Source organism: Phymastichus coffea, unplaced genomic scaffold (assembly GCF_024137745.1).
Source record: "Phymastichus coffea isolate CEN01 unplaced genomic scaffold, Cenicafe_Pcof_1.1 PCOF00013, whole genome shotgun sequence".
In the NCBI taxonomy this organism is placed as follows: Eukaryota; Metazoa; Arthropoda; class Insecta; order Hymenoptera; family Eulophidae; genus Phymastichus; species Phymastichus coffea.
The window spans coordinates 2,595,619-2,617,489 of NW_026706824.1; the positions used below are offsets into that span (position 1 = coordinate 2,595,619).

Consider the following 21,871-nt stretch of genomic DNA (forward strand, 5'->3'; position numbering starts at 1 on the left):
GATAAAATAGCAATGGATATAGTAAGACTGCTAAAAAGAAACCCTAAAGGGTGTGAATATATTTTAACACTACAAGATCACCTAAGTAAATTCTGTCTAGCTCTACCTTTGTATGACACTACCACTAGCTCTATTGCCGATGCCTTTATTAAAAAATTTATTTGTGTTTTTGGATGCCCTAAATCGGTTCTGACTGATCAAGAAAAAAACTTTCTAAGTCAATTAATGACATGTATTGCTAAAAGATTTAAGATAAAAAAATTAAGAACTACGGCTTTCCGACCGCAATCAAATGGCTCGATGGAATGTTCCCATCATGTGCTTGCAGAATTCCTAAAACAATATACGGAAGCTAACAATAATTGGAACGACTGGCTTGACCTAGCCATGCTCAATTATAATACTTGTGTGCAAGAAAGCACCAAGCACACTCCCTACGAATTAGTATTTGGTCGCCTAGCGCGCCTACCTTCAAGTAACCCGTTACGGGAAGGAGATATGCTACCAAGCTATAAAGGTTACATCACCGATCTGGTCATCCGATTGAACGGGATAAAACAACTAGCTTACGATAATTTAATTACATCCAAAGAAAAATCTAAAAGGTATTATGACCAACATATTAATCCAAAGAATTTTAAAATAGGTGACTTTGTATTTTTAAAATCGGGACCTAAGCTTGGCAAGTTTGGCAATCATTATTCCGGGCCATTTAAAATTGTTGGAATGTTACCTAACCACAATATAAAAATCGAAGTCAAAAATACGACAAAAATTGTCCACGCGAATCAATTAAGAATATCACACATTAATCAATCTACCCATATAAAGAAAAAATAATAATAGAGATCTTATAAAAAAAAAGGGGAATCAAAGTATTCCACGTGAACAGGGTCAGAATATCAATCTAATGAACAATATCTTTTTCCGGAAAAATAATAGTAATAAAATAATTAATAATAATAAATAGGAACAAACATACCAAATTAATTATTGGTTTTCCTTTTCAGTAATTAATAGTTAACACAGGAATTAACATTATTTATTTTTCAGAAAATGGGTATGAATAAATTTAGATTCTACATACTAATTTTATCTACATTCCATATCAAGGCCAAACCATCATAGGACACGATTGCGTAGCACGATCGTTAAACATTACCACCGTTTCTTTGCTTGATGGAGAAGAATGCGATATACCTCCCGGAAAAATTAATAGCACTCATGTACAATTATTGCAATTAAACCAATTCGAGGAAGTACACGTGATACAATGCAAGATACAGCTACAACGTTATATCTTTCATTGTGGAATGCATTCCCATAATTCAGCTGTTAAAGATAGAATACACGAATATATGGTCGAGGTTAGACAAAAACGCTGTTCAGACTTGTTTAATAGCGGTACATTATATTTCGATGAAATACGTGTATTACGCGATATTAAAGTTAACCAGACCGTAATCCGACCATTAATACTAGCTGGTAGTCTAAAAACCGATGTTAGTTGCAACGGCGGTGTATATTCGATGCGTATGGTATCTGGGAGAATGTTGTAGTCCAAGGTTTAGTGAAAATAACCGTGCAAGATTATACTGCACCAGTTGACTTAAATAACGATCAAGTAAGACTACGCTCAGGTATCAAATGTACATTAACCGAAGAAACTTGTATAGACCCGGAAGGAGGTAATACCTTCTGGAAAACAATACCACGAAACATATGCAAATTCAATCATTACGGGATATTATATGAAGGCATAGCCAACAAAATAATAGACGAGCACCAAAACCGCATATACTCCTTGATAACAGAAGATATTACCTTCGCCTTAATGGCCAAAGGGAAAAGACAAATCTGTGGATATGAAATAGTTCAAATAGAACACCCAAAATTATTCATTTTTGAAACCACTAAAGGAGTCTCAACCTTTGCTGTAGCAAAGAAATTATCATTAAGTAATTTAGACATATTCGCATATGTTCATTCTAAGTTAGTATTCGTCGAGCGTTACATAAAAAATCAAATAAATAGTTTGTACAGAGATGTAGTTGTACAGCGTTGTAGGCAAAAATGTGAGATTTTAAAAAATGCTTTAACAATAGCCACGTATTCACCTGATCAATTCGCGTACAATTTAATGAAAGGACCTGGATATATGGCGGTAACGGCTGGCGAAGTAGCTCACGTCGTCAAATGTATCCCAGTAGATGTAAAGATTTCACCGGGGACCGAATGCTATGAAGAATTAAAAGTGGTCCATAACAATGTCACCAAATTTATGACACCCAAAACACATATACTCAAGACTCAAGGAACAATAGTGGATTGTAACGCTTTACTGTCCACTCACTTTTATGTCAACGAAAACTGGTACAAGTTCATGCCACGTGCTGAAGCCTTTTTCCCAAATGACATGGAAATATCAAGATATTACAACTCTTGCTACATGTGGTATTTATACTGAACAAGATCTGCAGGATCTTCTAAATCGAATCATGTACCCTCTTGAACAATCAGCTGTCATCAACGATGTTGCTCGAGAAATCAAAGAACATGCGATGAGAGATCAAGAAGGAAAATTAATAAATTGCTCAATGAGAACACTTTAGAACGCATAATTCATACTACTTGGAATCGAATGTGGAGCAAATTCATGACGTTTGGAACGTTCAGTGCAGGAGTAATAGCTATCCTTTTTATTATACAAATAATTAAAAAGGTGATAGAAATCTTCATCAACGGTATGGCATTACATAGTATTTATGGGTGGTCTTATCAACTTTTTGGAGCCATATGGAAAGTCTCACAACTTTCCTTATCCACCTAGGCCATTCAATGCAAAAAGAAAATGAAAAATCCCAGGAAGAAACAAGTAGAGTTCCTATACCAATGCAAATGCCCCATTATATACCAATTAAGACGCAGGAAGCAGATGCCAATGTACCAAAAGAAAATCCAGTGTCCTCAATCCAAACTAACAGTAGTTTCTTTTCCCGATAATGAATGTTAATAAATCTTGGTTACCATGCTCTGCAACTACATCTTAATTAAAGATTACTTTGCCTCGCTACGCTCCTTAAGCAACCGTTTTAGTATAGAGGTGTGACGGCGGACCATTTTAAAATTTTAATTTTTGTAAGAATATTATTGTATAGTATCTAAGACAAGCGGAGAAACGAGAACAGTCGCTCAAAAGCGAGGGGGACCAAAACAACTTATAAGAATTTTTCCTCGAAAAACAATAAAACCGCGACTGCATCCGAGCCAGCGTTCTCTAACGCATGCAAAGAGCGTGTAGCTCCTTGTACGTGTTTAACACGTGTCAACATGTCGATGAGAGGTGAGAGGCATAAAACTGCGACTACATACTGTATGCCACTTTTCCCAACGGATTTTTCCTCCTTTTTAAGATGCTCAAAAATTTACCATCGAGATGAAATAAAATTTAAAATTATCCAAACGTATATATTAAACTATCGCAATGCATCCGGATAATTATGACTTCTCAAACCTCTCACCGAGTTCTCATTTCGAAGCTGGGATTAGCTAGGAAACGAGAAAACAGGGAAAATAAAAATGAATATTATATGCGCGCGCTATGTTATTACACAAATGTTTTTTAATATTATTGTAAAGAACTAGAAAATCAAAACCTTGTTAAATTGCGTAAGTTTCTCCGATTAAAAATAGAATTATATTATAAGTGTAAACTAATAAACCACCCGTGAGTCTGTTTGATACAACGTGCGATATAATAATATACATTCTACTTCCTGTTTGAATACGATTTAAAGTTATAAGTTATCAAGTTTAATTTTTAAGTTATTGTAAACCCGCTTATTAAATAAATCTTGGTTGAGAACGGTACTCGAGGAGCCATCTCGCGAGCCAAGGCCTGTACTTTTGCGTCCGCTCCCCCGATTTTCTCCACGCCCCCACTCCAATTAGGGCCCGAAAAATCAGTGAGGAAAATGAGAAGAGACAAACGAGCCAATGAAAGCATCATCGCTTGCTCCACTCCTCCCAAAACCAAGACGCTGAGAGAGGGACTTACCACCCAGCCACCCCCAGTGTATAAAAAGGGCTGTACGAGCCTCAGGAGTCAGTCAGAGAAAAAATCAGAAAGTGTAAAAAAAAAGATCACGGAGAAAAAAATCCCACAAGTGCTACCAGCGAAGGAGCAGAGAGCCAAGCAGCCAAACAACACGAAAAAAACCCAGAGATAGGACAAGGAGAAATCGTTCAGCACCAAACTCGCCAATACTTTAATAAAAAAAAAGACAGTAAGCGAATAAAGAAATCTTTCTTTTTTTTCTTTTCTTTTATCTTTCTTCTAGTTAAGAAATAGCTCGTATTTCCCTTCCCTTTTTTATTGTTTGGAGACTACTTTTGATATGCTCCAGACATACTATTGATACTACTATTGATAGGACCCGTGGTGCTTCTAGCTCAAAGATTACGACTTTCGATCGGAATCTGACAGAAGTAGCATAGGTTCTGTGGCACTATCTCCCTCGATTTAGACCATTTCTTAACGAGTGATCCACGCTAGTTTAGGCGAGAAATCGCAGTTCTGGCGATAACGAAACTTGAGATTGCGCTAAGCCTCAGGCGCACCTGAGCTGTGTCGTTGCCACGACGTCACAATACATAACATGAGTTAAGATGGCTTTCTATGTAATAAATATTTTTCGTCAATGACCCAATATTTTTATGATTTTTGTAACAGATTTTATAAAGAATTTCAGCTAATTTTTCATCGTCTCAATGTAAATTCAAAATAATTTATGTGTTACAATATTACATGAAAATTGTTCTACGGGGTCTCATTTTCTTTGTTAGCCCATAAACAATAAAGGTTACCTGATAAAAATATTTCCACAACATTTTCAGTAAAAAATGACGGAGATCTCGGCTAGGCCGATCTGGTCCGTTTGGCTGTCACAAATGTCCGTGCGCCGCGCCAGGCTGAGAGTGTGTGCGTTTGGTACACACACTCACGCTTGGACCTTTTGTTTACGAAGTGCTGAACACGGGTAAGCTGACGACTGGCAGAGAGAGAGAGCGCTCGAATTGCGGATCGCCGCGGAAAATTTGGGGAGACACTGCTAAGCGATAAGCAGAGGAAGTCGCGCGCGCGGATAAAACCGACGGTTACGGTTTTTTCCAAGTTGGCCTCGCGATCTCGTCGACGATCATTCGTTTCGGAGACACGCCCGGTGCGCGGACGAGTATTGGAGCGTAAGGCTGGGTCGCGCCCAGCCGTGTCCCGAAGTATACCCGGCGCGGCACCGGCGCGTGTAGGTAACCGGCGAGGTGCACGGGTGCGCGCGCGAGCAGTCTGGACGTGCTGCGGTATTGAAGGATAAAGAGGCGGCGAAGACAACAGCAGTATTGTGGAGCAAACGAGAGAACGAGAAGGAGGAAGGTAGCGACGACAAAAAAGAATACCAGCGAGACGGCCAGCGAGGAGCACACCAGTGACGTCACGGTGCAGAGCACTCTAGCCGACGGAGAGGCTGAAGGTCGAGGTCGGTGCCGTGTTTTTCTCTTGTCTCTCTCTCTTGCATGTTTGGGCGCCAGTTTATGACTGGTAGCACGGCAGACCTGCTGGCTACCCGTTGGTAGTCTATTGGCGAAAAGTGTTTGTCGGGCATTTGTTATAGTATTTAGTTTTCGCAAGGGAGTCGGCCGGCTGACCAGCCACCGATTCACCTTCGCGTTCGCGTTTGTTATTGTACCGCTCGTAGTATATAAGTCGGAGGTCGCCGTATTGTAATCGATTATTGACAATTAAATGACTAGTGTGTTAATTCGCTGTTGTGTTTATGCTCGACGCGTTACAGTCGTGGGAACGTCTTTTGTTTCCCGAATCCCCGAATAAATAATTTGTGCGGACGGTCGCGAGCAACCCAGACGGGTACGGCCGGAATTCTCCGTTACAAAAGTTACACTATTAAATGTCAAATGCAAAACAATTTCCACGCAAAAATTCAATAATTCTTCATTTTTTGTTAAACATTGGGCACACCCTCTTATAGAAATTATTTAACCACTTTTTAATTAGGTAACAACTGTTCAGTGGGTGCAAAAGAAACGTAGAAGCTCACCTATCACTCAAACAAAAAAAAATTAATCCCTGACGCAATACCTTGTTCAAACTATTAAAAACTAATAGCTGAGAAAAACGCATTCAAAGAAAAAAATTACTGTAGTTTTGTATGCAATTTTTGTCTGTAGATTTCAAGCTTAAAAAATTTTTATGACAATGTTTGATTTTTATCTTTCTATGGAATGAATTTATAGATTACGTTTATGCAACATTCCAAAAATTGATGTTTTATTTTTACATAGAAAGTCATCTTAAAGTTCAAACTATTCTATATTAAAAAAGAAAATTATAGACTATTATTTACACTTCATTCTCTTGTTCCAAAAATTAAGTTCATATATGACAAAAAAATATATATAAACCAGACATTATGTACACAAATGAACTTGAAGTACAAATATAATTTAAACAAGCAGGAAAATTCTGAATTATATGGGATTTTATACATACAGTAGTACTCATAATTATAAGGCACTCCACTCCATTTAAAAAGCACGTGAAAAATCATGGTCATCTTTGATCTCTCGCCCTATTACGAAAAAAATTCGAACACAAAAGTGGAAAATAGCATGTTGTAGCTCATTTCAAACCCTTCAAAAAACACTTATTACAATTTGTTTTCCATAAATTTTAGCGCAGCTAGAAGTATTCCAATTCTAGCAAAAATGTTAAAATTCGCCATAATTTAGCATTTTAAGAGAATTTTTAGCATTTTTGTTAAAATTGGAATGCTTCTAGCTGCGCTAAAATTGAAGCAAATCAATTTCTAATGAGTGCTTTTTGAAGGGTTTAAAGAGATCTATATAGCTCTTTTTTTTACAAATTTCGATATAAATTTTTTTCGCAAAATAGAGAGAGATGATATATGAGCAGAATTTTTACAAGCTTTATATAAGATTTTAATAAAATTTTGAAAAATATCATTGTTGTTACAGTGTTACAAATAAGTAATTTACATTAAAATACATGATTTCAATAAATTAAGAACATTAATTAGTTCTCAAGATTCAGCAACATACTCATTGATACCTAATAAAATCTTGTAATTTCTTTACAGTCGTCTTATCTGATAAAGAGTAGAATATTTCAAACAACAAAGTAAATACAGTACTTACGGTATTTTGTATTCATTATATGTTTTACCTTCCTATATGTGCATTTCAAATTATTATTTACATTCTCTGAACAATTTTTAATTTAAATTCATGTAAAAAAACACAGCATAATCATAGCACTTTTAGTATAACAGTAGATGAACAGTAGCCGGTCTTAAAGGTAACGTTGCAATTGTGCTTCTTTGAAAAAATTAGAAGACTTATTATCTCTATGGTTAGTTCATCATTTGCATAACTGAATTTATTCATGCACTCCTCTATTTTACGTGTAAGCAGCTACTCATACAGAATTAACTGGTACTGAACATACTCTACCTACGGTCATATATACAGGTGAGACAGGTCTGGTGGAAACACTGGAAACCCCCGAGATAGGGACACGCCTGTTCGAGAAGGGCAAAAGTTTCTGATTTATGCCACTACAGGCAATGGCGCTGCTAGTTATGGGTACTGACATCGTCGTCGGAAAACTAGATTTTTATAATCCGAACTTAATAATACCATTAATTTTGAATCGTTGATCCATGTGAGTACTCTAAACACGATTCGAAATAATCATGTCTGCAGTTAAGGCTATAGTTATGGCTATAGTGGCAGATTTTTAAAGCACAGCTGATGACAATAAGAGCCGTACCCCCACCCCGGGAGTTTCGAGACCAGTATATATGACCGTGGTTGTACCTAATCGTGAAGAGAAGGTTAAAAAAAACCAAAGTTTTGGAACAGTATCATAGAGACTACGCGCACATACTATCAAATTTTTTTACTTTTTCATTTTGCCCCCAAACAATGCGCAATTTCAATAAAGAGTATTTTAAAAAATTATGAACAAAATCAGTTCAGAATTGCGGGTAAAAATGATTTTACAGAAAAATATTACAAATTTCCTACTGTGCGCCGGTTGTATAAACCCGACACCGTTAGCACACTTTTTTGGTTTCTCAAAGGGCTTTAATTTGGTTTTTTACACGACTTATTTGATTAGTTAGGAGAGGAACTATGCTGCTTTAGAACTGATGGTTTTTTTTAATTTGGAAATTCGATATTTTCAATAATTTTTTTTCGAACAATTCAAAAAACACCTCCGCCAAATTTTAGGGACACTTTCTGCTCCCTTTGAACTACCTAAAAAAAATTTTTATTTAAAAAAAAAATGAAAACTTTTTTTTCGTACCTTCAAAAATCAGTGTTTTTCAAAAAATAGTTAATTTCGAATATAAATAGATGGCGTCCTAATGAGCAAAACTCAACGTGCGACATTACAAATAGAAGATCTTAAAAAGACAAAGAAAATGACACCTTGCACGTCGAAAAATATTGAAAATTGACGGAGTACTGGTTGTTTAAAAAGGACTGTGAAATTGACCCGAAGGTCGCCATGTTGGATGACAGGTACACCCGGTGGCTGGCTATGTTTACAACTGAACTATTTTTTTCTTAAAAGTACAAGAATAGACAAATCGAATGAGCTGTCGCACGATGGAAAATATTAAAATCTCGCGGAGCTAGAATTTTTCAAAGAAAGATGAAAACAGGTAAAAAATCATATCTTCGAAAAATATATATACGTATATATACGAGTACATTTAAAGAAAAAACTGAGATAGCCAAAAGGTTTTATTTAACATACTCTATTATAGAAAAAATTGCCGGCAAGATTGGCGACACCACCTGCGCAGCGATTGTTATAAAAATATTGGAATGGAATAACCTATATATATATATATATTAAACAGTAGTGTAGTCCAGTAAGTATACTGTCTTTGTTTTACGCTATGATTGAATTAATTATATTAATTTATTTACGCATTAATTAGTTTTTTTTTCTTTAGTCTGATTTAGCGATTAATATTTTAAGAAGTTTGTTGACAAGTTTATTTGGGTGATTTTAAAGTCTGGAATTACATTTTGCGTAGAATTATTTAATTTCTTTTTTAACTGTAGATATCTGTAAATCATTTCCGATAACTTTATTCGGTACGAACCGTGGGGCAGATATCTGTAAATCATTTCGGATAACTTTGTTCTGTACGAACCCTTACTATATTGCGTAGGACTTTCAATTGAAATCTTTTCAGGCTTTTGATATTCAAATTAGAAGCAGTACCCCATAGTTGAATGCCATATGTTTAGACTTCTTTAAGTACAGCTTTGTATAGCAGCAGTTTGTTTTCAATTGACAGATACTTTTCTATTTATTTGCTCAATCATGGAATGATTACACCTCAAACTAAATTGATAATCAGGAGTAAGTTTTTTATTTAGTATTATTGGGTTAATTCTAGCCAGAATTAGTTTTTCAACTTATAAGAGGTTAATCGTTCTATATGACGTTACCAATTCTGATTCTTTACCGGGAAAAATATTAAATCAATCTTTGATAATTGAATAAATTATTACTGTCTATCATTATAGATCTAATGAATTATATTCCAAAGTTTTTTGAGAATGACACCCAAAACTCCAACCAAAAAATTATACACAATAATTATCACAACGTTTCGCTGGTTTGCCTTCCAGTCTCATTAGGTCTTTTATTATATTGTCAACAATACAACATGTGGAAATTCAAAATTTATATTATCCATTGCTAATAATTCAAACTAACAGTAATTATTGTCATTGAATTTGAAATTATAGTCATGTCATGGTCTATGTAGTCAAATAGAAGTATAGTTAAAATCATGGTGTTATAATTATCAATAAGACTACATAAATCGAATTGACAACCGAAAGGTTACAAGTCATACTCAATCTCACAATCTCTGATACTTTTCACTGATAAAAGAAAATAGCAGAGACGCAAGCATGTATTAAAAACAATAGTTAGACATCTTGTTGCAATTAGGGGTAACATTTTAATAATTTTTCCTGTGATTTTATCAGAACTAGGAGCTTTTCTATTCTTAATATTATTAATTATTTGTAATACTTCCTGTATTTTAATTGATTTGATTGGTGCATGTCTTGGACGTCAGAGCTTTCTAGTAAGATTTCTTCTTATTTAGTGATTATTCTTTGGTGAGGTTTGAATACTGTACTAAGATGATTTGCGAAAGTTTCAGCTTTTTTCTCGTCCAATCTTGCCTAGTTACCACCAGGTTTTTTGATAGGTGGTATAAATGTAATACTACGTACTATAAATGTAACACAAACCTAGTACTAAGTGGTTGTAACGTAGAGTTAAATTCATTAGCAGTACTATTAAAGAAGCGAGATTTATCGGAGGATATAAGGAGTTGTTGACTTAAATCCTTCCTCAAATATGATTTTCTTCTCCTTTTTCAACTATTATTCAGTAGTAGTAGTAGTATTAATTTGATCAGTAGCTACCTGTACAAGCTTCTTCAATGAATCAACCATAAGTTTAAAGTTCCATTCAATGTCTTTTCTAAATCAGCTTTATCAAGTTTTATTATATGATACTGGTATTTGATGGCATCACGAGCCTCGGAATTTTTAGGATCACTTTCTTTTTTCTTTCAATATGAACGATATTGATACTTATGATTCCTAAAGGGAAATTATCATTATCTACTCACTTCATGATATTTATAGCAAAGGTATGAATTCTTTTTCTATATTGTACAAAATTTATTGGTTTGTTTCTATCGATAAATAAGAATCCATGGTCATTGTCTTTTCAACAATTTGAATAAAACTAACAGATTTAGGTTATATTCAGTAAATAAGTATAAGATTATATCGAATGAGATGCTTTGAAATGCGGACGTATGATTAACAGAGATAAAAACCATCCATTTATTTATATTTCTCCATACAGAAGAATGCTCTCACGGTATCCTGCTTCTCCGTTGCTAGATTATTGAAAATCATGATCGAATTTGGCTGCGCTTTGTCCGGCGAACTAAGGAGGGACTTTGAGCAGACATATACATTTTCAAATCAAACGCTATTAGGATGAGTGATGAGTGTTAGCAAATAGTTGGTTTTCCCATAGTTACCAGTTTCACAGAAAATTGCTCGTATACTATCGAATAGTAGTTCAGCATGTCTTTTTCCTCGTTTTTCCGTCTCCACCACTCCATGAAAATTTATGACTTGAAGCTTAAGCGGTTGCTCTTTGAAATCCATATTGTTTGTCCATCGCCAATTTAAGAACGAATAAATACACGAGATATGAAAAGACTACTTATACATTTTATAATTTCAGTAATATTTCGTCTTTCAAAGAGGAATGATGATTCATCGACAAGACTGGTTGCAGCTCATAACTATAAGTGAACAAGATCATCAATGGCATAACTTGTCATTTGCCTATACAGAGAAAACTGAAAATATTGCATTAAGAAACCGCGCTGACGATATTGTAGCTGAAAAATCCTGAGATAGAATAAGATAATAATTTTGGTTAGGTAGGCAAAAGATAGTAATTTGGTGAAAAAGCTGCCGCTTTTATTGTAACTAACATTATGAAAGTTAAGAGTAAGCTTAATATAGGTATTACTAAACAAAGTAAAGGACTCGGAAATAGTTAACAAAGATCAAAACAAATGTAGAAAAAAAACCAACAATTTCATTGAAGTAAATCATTACGGCAGCTTTGAAAAGTATTGTGCCTTGTAACAAATCACTCTTAATTATTCGTTCGGCTATGAAAAGTAATAAATAAGCCGTTAATAAAGCTGCAGGTAAACATTGATTACATATATGACGTATCTTACCGATTCCACGAGTAGTTGGTGGAGTTTTACCTCTTCTAATTCCATTATTTTCGGTTCTGAGCGCCATTGAAGCTCTGACTGGAGGAGCTGCTTCAATAGCAAAAGCCATCAACAGTGCTGAAGGCGTACAAAATGAATCAAAAGAGACTTAAAGATATAATAAGGCTATGAAAATTATTGATATTGGTAAAGATATATATATATATATATATATATATATATATATATATATATATATATATATATATATATATAAAACCCCATTCTAAAGGTCTTCACCTCAAGCCTTATGTAAATGGAAAAGGTTTAAAAAAAAACCTCGAAGTGGGTTTACCTAATCTAGCTCTAACGGATCTAGTTATATAAAAGTACGATCGAATACTAAAAACTGGAAATTGGAAAGAGGCTGCGGCTAAGTACGGTTCTTCGAAAAATCGCCGAGGAAATAAGAAAAAGATGCCAAACTGCTATGACTACGAGCCGGCGTTTTTGTGTGTCTTATAGATGATACACAGCGCATCGATGGAACAGGAGGAGACAGAGAAGTCGTTAACAGAGCATTAGTTTATGTGAAGCGTAGCTTTCTCCGCCGACTCCGAGGTTTGCCGAGCACAGCAAGTACGCTGGACTCGTCATCTGTACTGTAACAGGAAGTGTCGGCCGTAGCAGTTGAGGTAGACTGGAAATCAGCGCGAGTGATCAGTTTTATCGCGATGACATAAAATGTTTTTCACTATAAGAATGCCCTTAAATATCATTATGGTAATTGCGTGAATTTTGTATGTACGCTATAAATTAACACAAAATTATCTACTCAGATTAATGCTCTTTAAAATTAATAATATAAATTAACAATATAAAGGAGCCTAAACCAGATACATACATACATATATATATATATATAATATATTTTGCCATATATTTAAAAATTCTACTGAATATATTTGTCTGAAATTTGAAAATAGCTATGTCTATTATAGATAATATTGGAAGCAGAGAATGTTTCAACGAAGGAACATGCCCCCGCTGTCTCTTTATTTTTCTCTCAAAATCAGCTAACAAAAGCTAATTAGTGCTCTAAAAAGACTAGCGGCAATTACAGAGTTTATTACAGTAGGCAACGCTCAGGAGAAAGAGAGAGTAAAATAGATAGATAGATAGATAAGCTTTATTGAACCGTGGGGTGTAACCCTGTAGGCTTTGAGCTAAATACAAAATAGATATAATAAGTAATAGCGCAGTAATAGGCAGTAAGATTACATAAATAATATAAATTTAAGGTGAACTTAAGAGTAAGCTTAATATATAAAGAATATGAAAGTGAAGTTATGATGCATACATAAAAATAGAAATAATACAAAACTCGCATCGGGTAAAGAGAATAGAACTAGATTAATTGAGAAAAGGTTACATGATAAGATAAGGTGAGGTTGCGAATTCTGGCGTACAAGAATGAAATAAGCTAAATTTAAAGTAACTAGATGAGAGCAAGTGGACTTAATACAATACAATATACTCAAGAAAGCGGACAGTGCACAAAGTTGAATCGCCGGCCAAAGAGGGTAGATGAAGCTGGCAAAAAGAATCATTATACGTCGTAGTTTGATAGATTGAATTAAGGATGAAATTCGTTCAGCCAAATGAGAGGTGAAAGTACGTATCGAACTACGTATCGAAGAATGGATGTAAGGATGAGTATTACATCGATAAGTTGAATGAAGGAAAATTGTAGGTCAGGTAACGATCAGGTCTTTGGAGATACTTTGATGACGAGGTAAAGGCGGAGACGTTGAAAGAAAGAGGGATAGATGGTAGTTTCAGAAGTAACGGAAGATTTGTGAAGTGTGCGATGTTGGCTCTGTGGCGAAAAAGAAGCTGTTCCATCACCATGCCATACAACCAGCGTTTGAGCTCAGCATAGCGAATAATATCAAACTCGGTGATGGTCAACAGGTTGAGGAGGTACATACCATAAGCCGCTATCGAAAACTTCCAAGCCTCAGTTCTCGGAGCAGGATAGAAGAAGGCCATAGGTGGATTACGGGAAAAGTGCTTCAGGTTGGCAGGATTTGGTGATTTGATGTAAGTTATAAGGTAGCTCGGGTATTGACAGCATACGGTTTTGTATGTGCGAAGGAGAAGAGAGATATTGCACTGAATCTCAAAAGATAGCCAGCCTAGACGCAATCTATGAAAGGTAACATGGGAGTCAATCCTTATTGTAGGAATGAATGGTTTGAAACCTGTGATGAATCGGACACTGAAAGCTGTTTGAAGGGCCAGGGTTCTGGACTTATCAATTTTCATGAAGGCTATAGAAGCATATGTAAAGTGGGGAAAATTAGTACTTGCACCAATTTCCTTGTTTCAATGGTGAGTCATCTTCTGTAGAACTTCAAGGAGTTTGAGCCAAGGTGAACTCTCTTAATAATGTTGGAGATGTGAAGTTTCCATTGAAGAGTTGAGGTGATAGTAAGTTCTAGACTTTTGATTGATGATAAGAATGGTATTTCAACATCATCAACCTTAAGCTTGGATAATGAGTTAAAGGCAATGAAGGAAACAAAATTTGTTTCCAACAATCATGATCTTTGTTTTGGCGACGTTGAGTTGGAGACCGTTTGCGCGCACAATCCACAACCGCCTGAGCATCCAGTTGGACCTTCACAAGACCCTCAACAATCTGGCAAGGGACGCAGTGATGGTAAATTTGGCTGGCATCGGCATAAATTAGGTGCTTGAAGAAAAAAAGCACTCGTGGGAAATCATTAATAAAAATAGCGAACAATAGTGGACCAAGGACGCTTCCTTGCGAAACGCCTGTCAGTGCACATAACCACTGAGAAACGGAATCCCCAAGATTAATGACAGCCTGCACCCTCTCGGCTAGGTAGCTAAAGAACCGACGAAGGACAGAATCACCAACATAACAGGCTCTGATCTTAGTAACAAACAGGTCATGAGATATACTATCGAAGGCCTTTGAGAAATCAGAAAAGGACAAGGATAGTAATTTGTCTCTTATCAATGGCAAATTTATGTCATAGAGAATATCCACAAAGGTGATCTCAGTAGAGTGTCCCCTGCAGAAACCAGCCTGTCTAAGGTCTAGAAGATTATTTGCTTCTAAATTGATTAAGAATTGTCTGTGTAATAGTCCTTCGAAGATTTTTGAGTGTTCAGATAACTGCGTGATAGGCCTAGTATTAGAAGGGGACTGGGATGATCTGACTTTGGAGAGAAGACAAATGAGGGTGCGCTTCCACGTGGAGGGAAAAGTGGATAATTCAATGGACTTATTACAAAATTCTGCTAGGTTACACGCTAAAGTGTCAAGTCCAAGAAGAAGCAACCTTCTTGTGAGTTCATCACAACCTTTGCCTCTAGAGTGCAAAGCTTTGATCTCGGTCTCAACGTCTGATTGTGTTATATTTGAGATAGTAAAAGGATGAAAAGAAAAGATGATGTGCTGGGGGGAACTACAGATATGATCGAATTTAGTAAGAGTCGGCTGGAGATGTGTTAACAACTGTGGTATAGTGTTTGTTAAGTTCGTCAGCTGAGAAAAAGAGCAGTGCTGTGGTAAGTGCCTATTGGCTAAGCCGATATCATGAGGACCCTTCACTTATAAGGGAACCACCCCAACCCTCCGCCTCCGATTTTTCTGTAATTGAAATATGTTATAGTTCGTAAAAAAGTAAAAGATCCGTACTTTTTTTATCGGCGGAAAAAGCTATCTAAGGGATGATACCCACCCCCAAAAACAGTTCTATAGCAATATCTTTAGTTGTAATGAATAATTTTTTTTGAAACAAAAAAAACACAAGATACTTATAAAAAAATTAACAGACACACATCAATTTGGTCCCCGGGGGTTGCAACCCCTACGTTGTATAGAGGAAAAACTGTATTTTTTAGTGTATTTTTACCTTACCAAATCAAAAGATTATGTTAAAAAAATTTTAAAGATAATATTCTAGTAGAAAATGATAAAACAAAATTTACGTATTTTGGGGTTTTCCTATTATCTATTATTTCGAGGGTGAACTACCTCTTAATGTTATTAATACAATATAAGCAGCTGTTAATCGCAGATTATGCTAGTTATGCCATGTTCTATGACGCTCAGAAAAGCCAAACACATGTATACATTTGTTCTGCCGAATAAACTATTTAGAGGGTGAAAGCTACCCCCGAAAGTTACCCCTCAACACCATTTTATAGCGAAATTTTCGTATTTTATGCACAGTTTTCGACAAAACAAACTTTAAAAAATTCTTTTAAAAAATTTCAGCTACAGGGGTTGCAACACTCTAAGTCGCCTGATAGAAAAGCTATGTTTTCTTGCAAAATTTTTTCAGAAGAAATGCAGTTTATGAAATTCCGTTGAAAATCTAACACAAAAGTTTACATATCCGTCACCAAGGGCTGCTACCCCTTTATTGGAGAGTGAACAGAGCATTCATTTGTTATCCTGATCCCTTACCACCCCGAACTCAATTTCCTTAAACCTCGAGCTGGTTACCCTGCCACGTTTTAACCCCAAACTCTTAACTTCAATTTCTTTAACCTTCGACCTGGTTTGCCTGTCACGCTCTAACCCTGAACTCCTATACCCGAATTTCATCAACCCTCGAGCTGGTTACACTGCCCCGCTGTAACCCCAAACTCTTAACCTCAATTTCTTTAACCTTCGAGCTGGTTACCCTGCCACGCTGTAACCCCGAACTCATGCATTCCTATTTTCTAAAAGCCGGAACCCACACCCTGTCATTCATAATCCCGATTTCGAAATATTTATAGTGTCTTCAAATAAAAGGACATATGCACATTTTTTGTAGAAGATAACGTTTAATTAATTACGTATATTTATGTATAGGTAGGAAATAGCAAATGCAACTACCAAATCAGTTGGTGAGGTGCCAGCCTCGAAAGACTACTTAAATCGGATTCGGAGACAATAGGAATGAGTTTCGAATGCGGCTTTGCACGGCAGAAGATCCGCAAGTTTTCGACCACTGACCATGCATATACAAGGTCCTCACACACTCTTCTGGTCTTGAGCAAGAGCTCAAAAACGGGCTTAGGGTAGATTGATCGCAGTAAGTCTCGCAAGCTGCCTCCACAGCCAGAGATTGTTTCCGCAGTATGCTGTTTAAGCCTAGGCGAGTACTTAATTATTCTGTCTGGAGAGGATGGTGAATCGAGCAGAAAGGTGAACGACTTTCGTCGAGCGCTAAGGCTAAAGAGAAAAGATGGTTGCGGATGAATTGAGGGCGTAGCAGAGCGAGCAGTGATCGAGGGACTCCACTCTCTCATCCTAATAATCGTGGACTAGTTATGCTCACCAAAAAACCAAGCGCGATGAGGACAGAAGTTGCGGCCTGGAAGAGAGAACCTCGAAATTCAGCAGGCAAACCATGGACCAGGATTTCTGGCTTATCAACCGCCGCAAATTTGGCATCTGGTTCACGAAATTCCTCCTGCGTTTTGTTCCAGAGTTCACAAACCGTTCAGAGTTGATTTGCGCTTCCTTCTCGTGATGCTACGCGTTCAGTTGTAACTCCCTGTAAAACCTATGTCCGGTGCCTCAGACATAGCAGTATAATTATCGTTCAATCTATGTACAGTCAAGGAAGTCTGTGACTAACCGGTGTTCATTTGTGAGGTGCATGAAGTTGATAATGGCACCATAACCAGGGTTTACCCTGGAGTCGAAAAAACCAGCTCAGATTTGTGATGTTGGGTAATCGGCAACAGTGATGATTGCGTTGGCGAGGAGAGACGTTTCTTGGCAAGTGCAATGATAGAGGGAGAGTGTCCTGTGGGCGTGGTAAAGATGTTCAAGGCGGTGTTAGCTAGAGGTGTGTCTTTAGCCGGTGAGCTGTTAAGGCAGCAATTAAAGTTGAAAATTCGCACACAAATCGCAGGTATTCTAGGAGCGCGCACAAGTTCAAGTGACGTGGTGGCGCGCACAAGTTTAAGTGACGCGGCAGCGTGCGCAACCTACCAGCTAGGACAAACTCGGAAAGGTGACTTCTACCGAGAAAAAGCAAATTATTATAGACAGTGTGGTGGGGAAATCAAAGTTCGCGCAAAAGTGGTCCTCACAATAATGAGGAACGCCAAATTGAATTTAAGAGGAAATTTGGCACGGAAGATTCGCAAAGTAACGTACCGCACTTTTGAAATTACTGATAACTTAAAGTTAATGATATATGATGATGAAAATAAGAATTATACTAAATGGGACGCAGTAAAATTTTGTTTTAGATTAATAGATAATGACAGATTCTCAACAAGTATAATAAGTGGTAGAATGAGCGATACAGAGTGTCGACAAATGAGAACACGGAAAAATCTCCTTCATTTAACAAAAAAAAGAGATACATAATCGATGATGTCCGTCGTTGATAAGGCATGAATGGCAGAATTCTTGAAGTGGTGTCCAGATGCCGCTATGGTACAGCAGTTGATACAGTTGAGAAATTGAACAGATGAGAAATGTTGATTATACGTCAAGTGGATCAAGGTTATGTTGTGCAGATGGCGAAAGTAATGCAAATTCCAGGGCAATATGCAAATGATTATACAGAAAACAGCTTATGCTTGTTGGCCCCGTGGAAGATGTACTACCTGAAACAGTTTGCTCGAAAGCGCGATGCAGAATGGTTAATAAACTGTGAAAATAGAAGGGCCGCTGAAAGGATGCTGTGATGCCTACCAGAGAGAGAGAGAGAGAGAGAGAGAGACCAATCGACAGACAAACAAACAGATTGAGAGAAAGATCGCTCCTTACCACTTTTCGTGTGACGGAGAATCGCGGCATGGCCGATATTTTGTTGTTAGATTCTCTCCGAGGTCTGCGTACCATTCCAAGCTGCGAGTAATAGCGTTGAGAGCACATTTATGCTGGACTTTTTCTTTGTTGATGTGCAGCGTTAAGATGAGCAGCGAAGGAGAGCGCAGGCGGCAGTAGAACAAGAGCAAGGAGAGAGAGAAGGAGACAGAAGAAAGAAGAGAGAGAGAGATAGAGAAGAAGAAAAATGTTGGGAGTGCACACTTGTGCCAATTTTTCGGCAGTAGATGCTAGTATAGTAGGAGATAGCATAGGCCGTCACGCATGCCATTATTCTTCGCCGATTTCCTTCGAACAAAGGAAGTTTTTCCGTTCTCTCGCCGTCGAGTTTTTTGATTTTCGGATACGCACCCGGTGTGCGGGAATTTTTCTTGTGTACTCGTATATTGACAGGATCGCACCCAATCATGAACAATAGTGAACCGACACCGATGTGCGTGAGGTTCCGGCGAGGTGACGCGGGTATGCGCGTGAGCGGTCGTTACCGCAACGGTGAATTTGCCGAGCAATTTGAGCGTCGGTTGAAAGATGACCGGAACGAGAGAGAACACGGCGGCAGCAGCAACAACGACAACAACACTAACACCAACACCTACACTAATATCGCCAACAACATTAACACCTATACATACAGTCATAACAACAATAACAGCAAAATAAACAACATCAGCTTAAAGAACAATGGCGGAGGGTAGCAGATCTGTTGGACGAGGTCGGTGCTCAATTTTTTCTCGTTCTCACACAGCGTGTGAGAGTTACGGGTGCCGTTACTACGCGGATAGCTTGGCGAGTTGTTACGGGCGTGTTTGAAATTTGCTGCTGTGCGCAAGAGGGCTAGGGGAGGCGGATCGGTAGGTAACCCTGCCACTGGTTCGTACTTCGTTGCGAGCGTGAAAAATTTGTCGTCTATAGGCAAGCCAGTGGAGATATTGTTGTAACTGCTGTTGTATGGTTTGTTTTCTTTGTTGATATGTTGTTTGTTCATTTGTTAAGTTTGCTATTAAATAAATTTGTTCCTCGTTTACTCGTGTTTGTTGTTTCGCCTAATCACTCCTCATCTCGATTTAGTTCGGCGAATAATTTAGTTGTGTGAACATTCGCGTTTTCTGAATTCCTTCCTTTTAAAAAATTTGTACGGACAGCCGCGAGCTACCTGAAACGGGAACGGTCGCTGGTTTTCTTCGTTACAATAGACATCATATTACCTATACACACTTTATACTCTCAAATAGCTTATCGTCTATATTATAACATTTTATTATGTTTTAATTCAATTTTTTATTAAAATTACATTTTCTTACTGTCTATTTTATTGACATCACAAAGCCTTCTGACAGAGATATCCATTACATACGACATGAGAGGGGAGACTCGTTTTCTTTCTCCGAACGTTGATTCCAACTACGATTACATATGCCTTTGAGTCAGAATATATATAGAAAGCTAAGCCAGGCAATAAATAACTTAAATATTTTAATAAATAAATAACTTAAATATTTTAATAAATAAATAACTTAAATATTTTAATAAATAAATAACTTAAATATTTTAATAAATAAATAACTTAAATGATTTATCTAAGTAAGTATATTTGTAGGATAAAATCTATAGTTTGAAAATAGTGGCTTAAAGTTTTACTTCTTACTTTTAATTATATAATATAACGTGCTATAATCAGAAACCTAATCTCCCCAATCTTCTCAAAAAATTATTTTCTGAACAGTATTCTAAAGATTATTCAATATATTTTCATCTAACTAATTTTATTTGAAAATATAAAATGCTTACCTGACGACGGCAATATGCATAAATTCTTCAAGAAAGATTTTTCAAGAAATTGCTGCACAAATAGCTTTTGAAATAAACTGTGAGTATTTGCTTCAAAGACAAATGATTTCCATTTCAAGTCATTAATCAGTTCGATCACTATCTTTACAATTAAAAATTATATTATTAATGCATTGATTATAAGTAATTATTATTATAATTATCATTATTTGTGACGGTAAACGTCTTGTTTGTGCTATCGTCTCAATCCCGTAACGAGGTGCTGCCTACGAGGGCAGCACCTACCGCCCGGGAAAAACGAAAAACGGGAACTCATTACGAGACGGGATGGTACGCGCGCAAGGGTAGGAGAACCAATCGAGGATTAGCCATCCGGGTGTATGCAGAGAAGAGTCAGTTCAACTAGGACACAGTACGAGTAATTAAGTGCTAAACTCAGCTTTCGTTTGTTTCCTCGTGCCTCTCGTGTCAAGGGAGTGGCGTCAGCGCCATCGTAGGCCAACCACCAAGCTGTGGAACCACCCGCCCATAATATAAACGTTTTCGTGAAGAGAAGGCGACCTGAGATATCGGAAGCGGCAACGACCTGTTCCCCCTGATAGTGCGACCGTGTATTTAAGGTAAGCTGGCCTGCTGAAAACCGCGATTTCTAACGAACGACCGCGCTTAATTGCTATCCCCTCGTACCGGCGATTCTGTAAAAATCGGTGGCGTGTATGTGATTTAACATTGCGAACAAAGAACTGTGAGCGACCTAGCGATGCATGTTATTGTCGCGCGCGCCGTATACATATAAACACGTGGGCCAAGCATCTTGTAGAGTTAACAGAAAATAAACTAACTCATATTTAATTGAAACGGAAATTCATTGTCATTATTAGTAATAAATTGGTTGACTGATTCCCGTTCCCTCCTGCTCTCCGATTAGCAAACGCGAATATTTCGATTTTGCCGCGTGCATTCTGGTACGATTGTGTGTCGAACAAAATAAAAAAATTAAAACGGGTAACTACCCCGTTACATGACACCCAACGTAAAAGAACCTGCAGCGTTTGTGATCGTTCAAAACGCTGATTCTATTAGACATTGACCTTGCGCTCAGCCAACCCGCGACCCAGGTGACAATCAAAGTGTTGTTGTGCACATTTTGATCGTATGCCACATAGAAAATAAAACAAACTAAAATCTGACTTGCGAAGGCCCGCCGCGACAATAGTTTGTAAACATTCGGTGTAAGCGCATGCGAGTGCGACCGAACGACTCTCAGTGAATCACCTCGTAATCACCAATAAGCTTTGAAAGTTATCGT

General features: G+C 37.2%; 1 protein-coding gene across 3 annotated transcripts in view; it reads right to left on the bottom strand.

Annotated features, from left to right (window-relative positions):
* Positions 1-21,871, bottom strand: part of LOC131673122 (uncharacterized) — a 974,862-nt gene that overhangs the window by 531,455 nt on the left and 421,536 nt on the right. For all 3 annotated transcript variants that reach the window (XM_058950873.1, XM_058950865.1, XM_058950855.1), the window contains one exon: positions 20,563-20,704. In XM_058950873.1, coding sequence (XP_058806856.1) covers positions 20,563-20,704 — 142 coding nt within the window. The remainder of the gene's footprint in view (positions 1-20,562; positions 20,705-21,871) is intronic.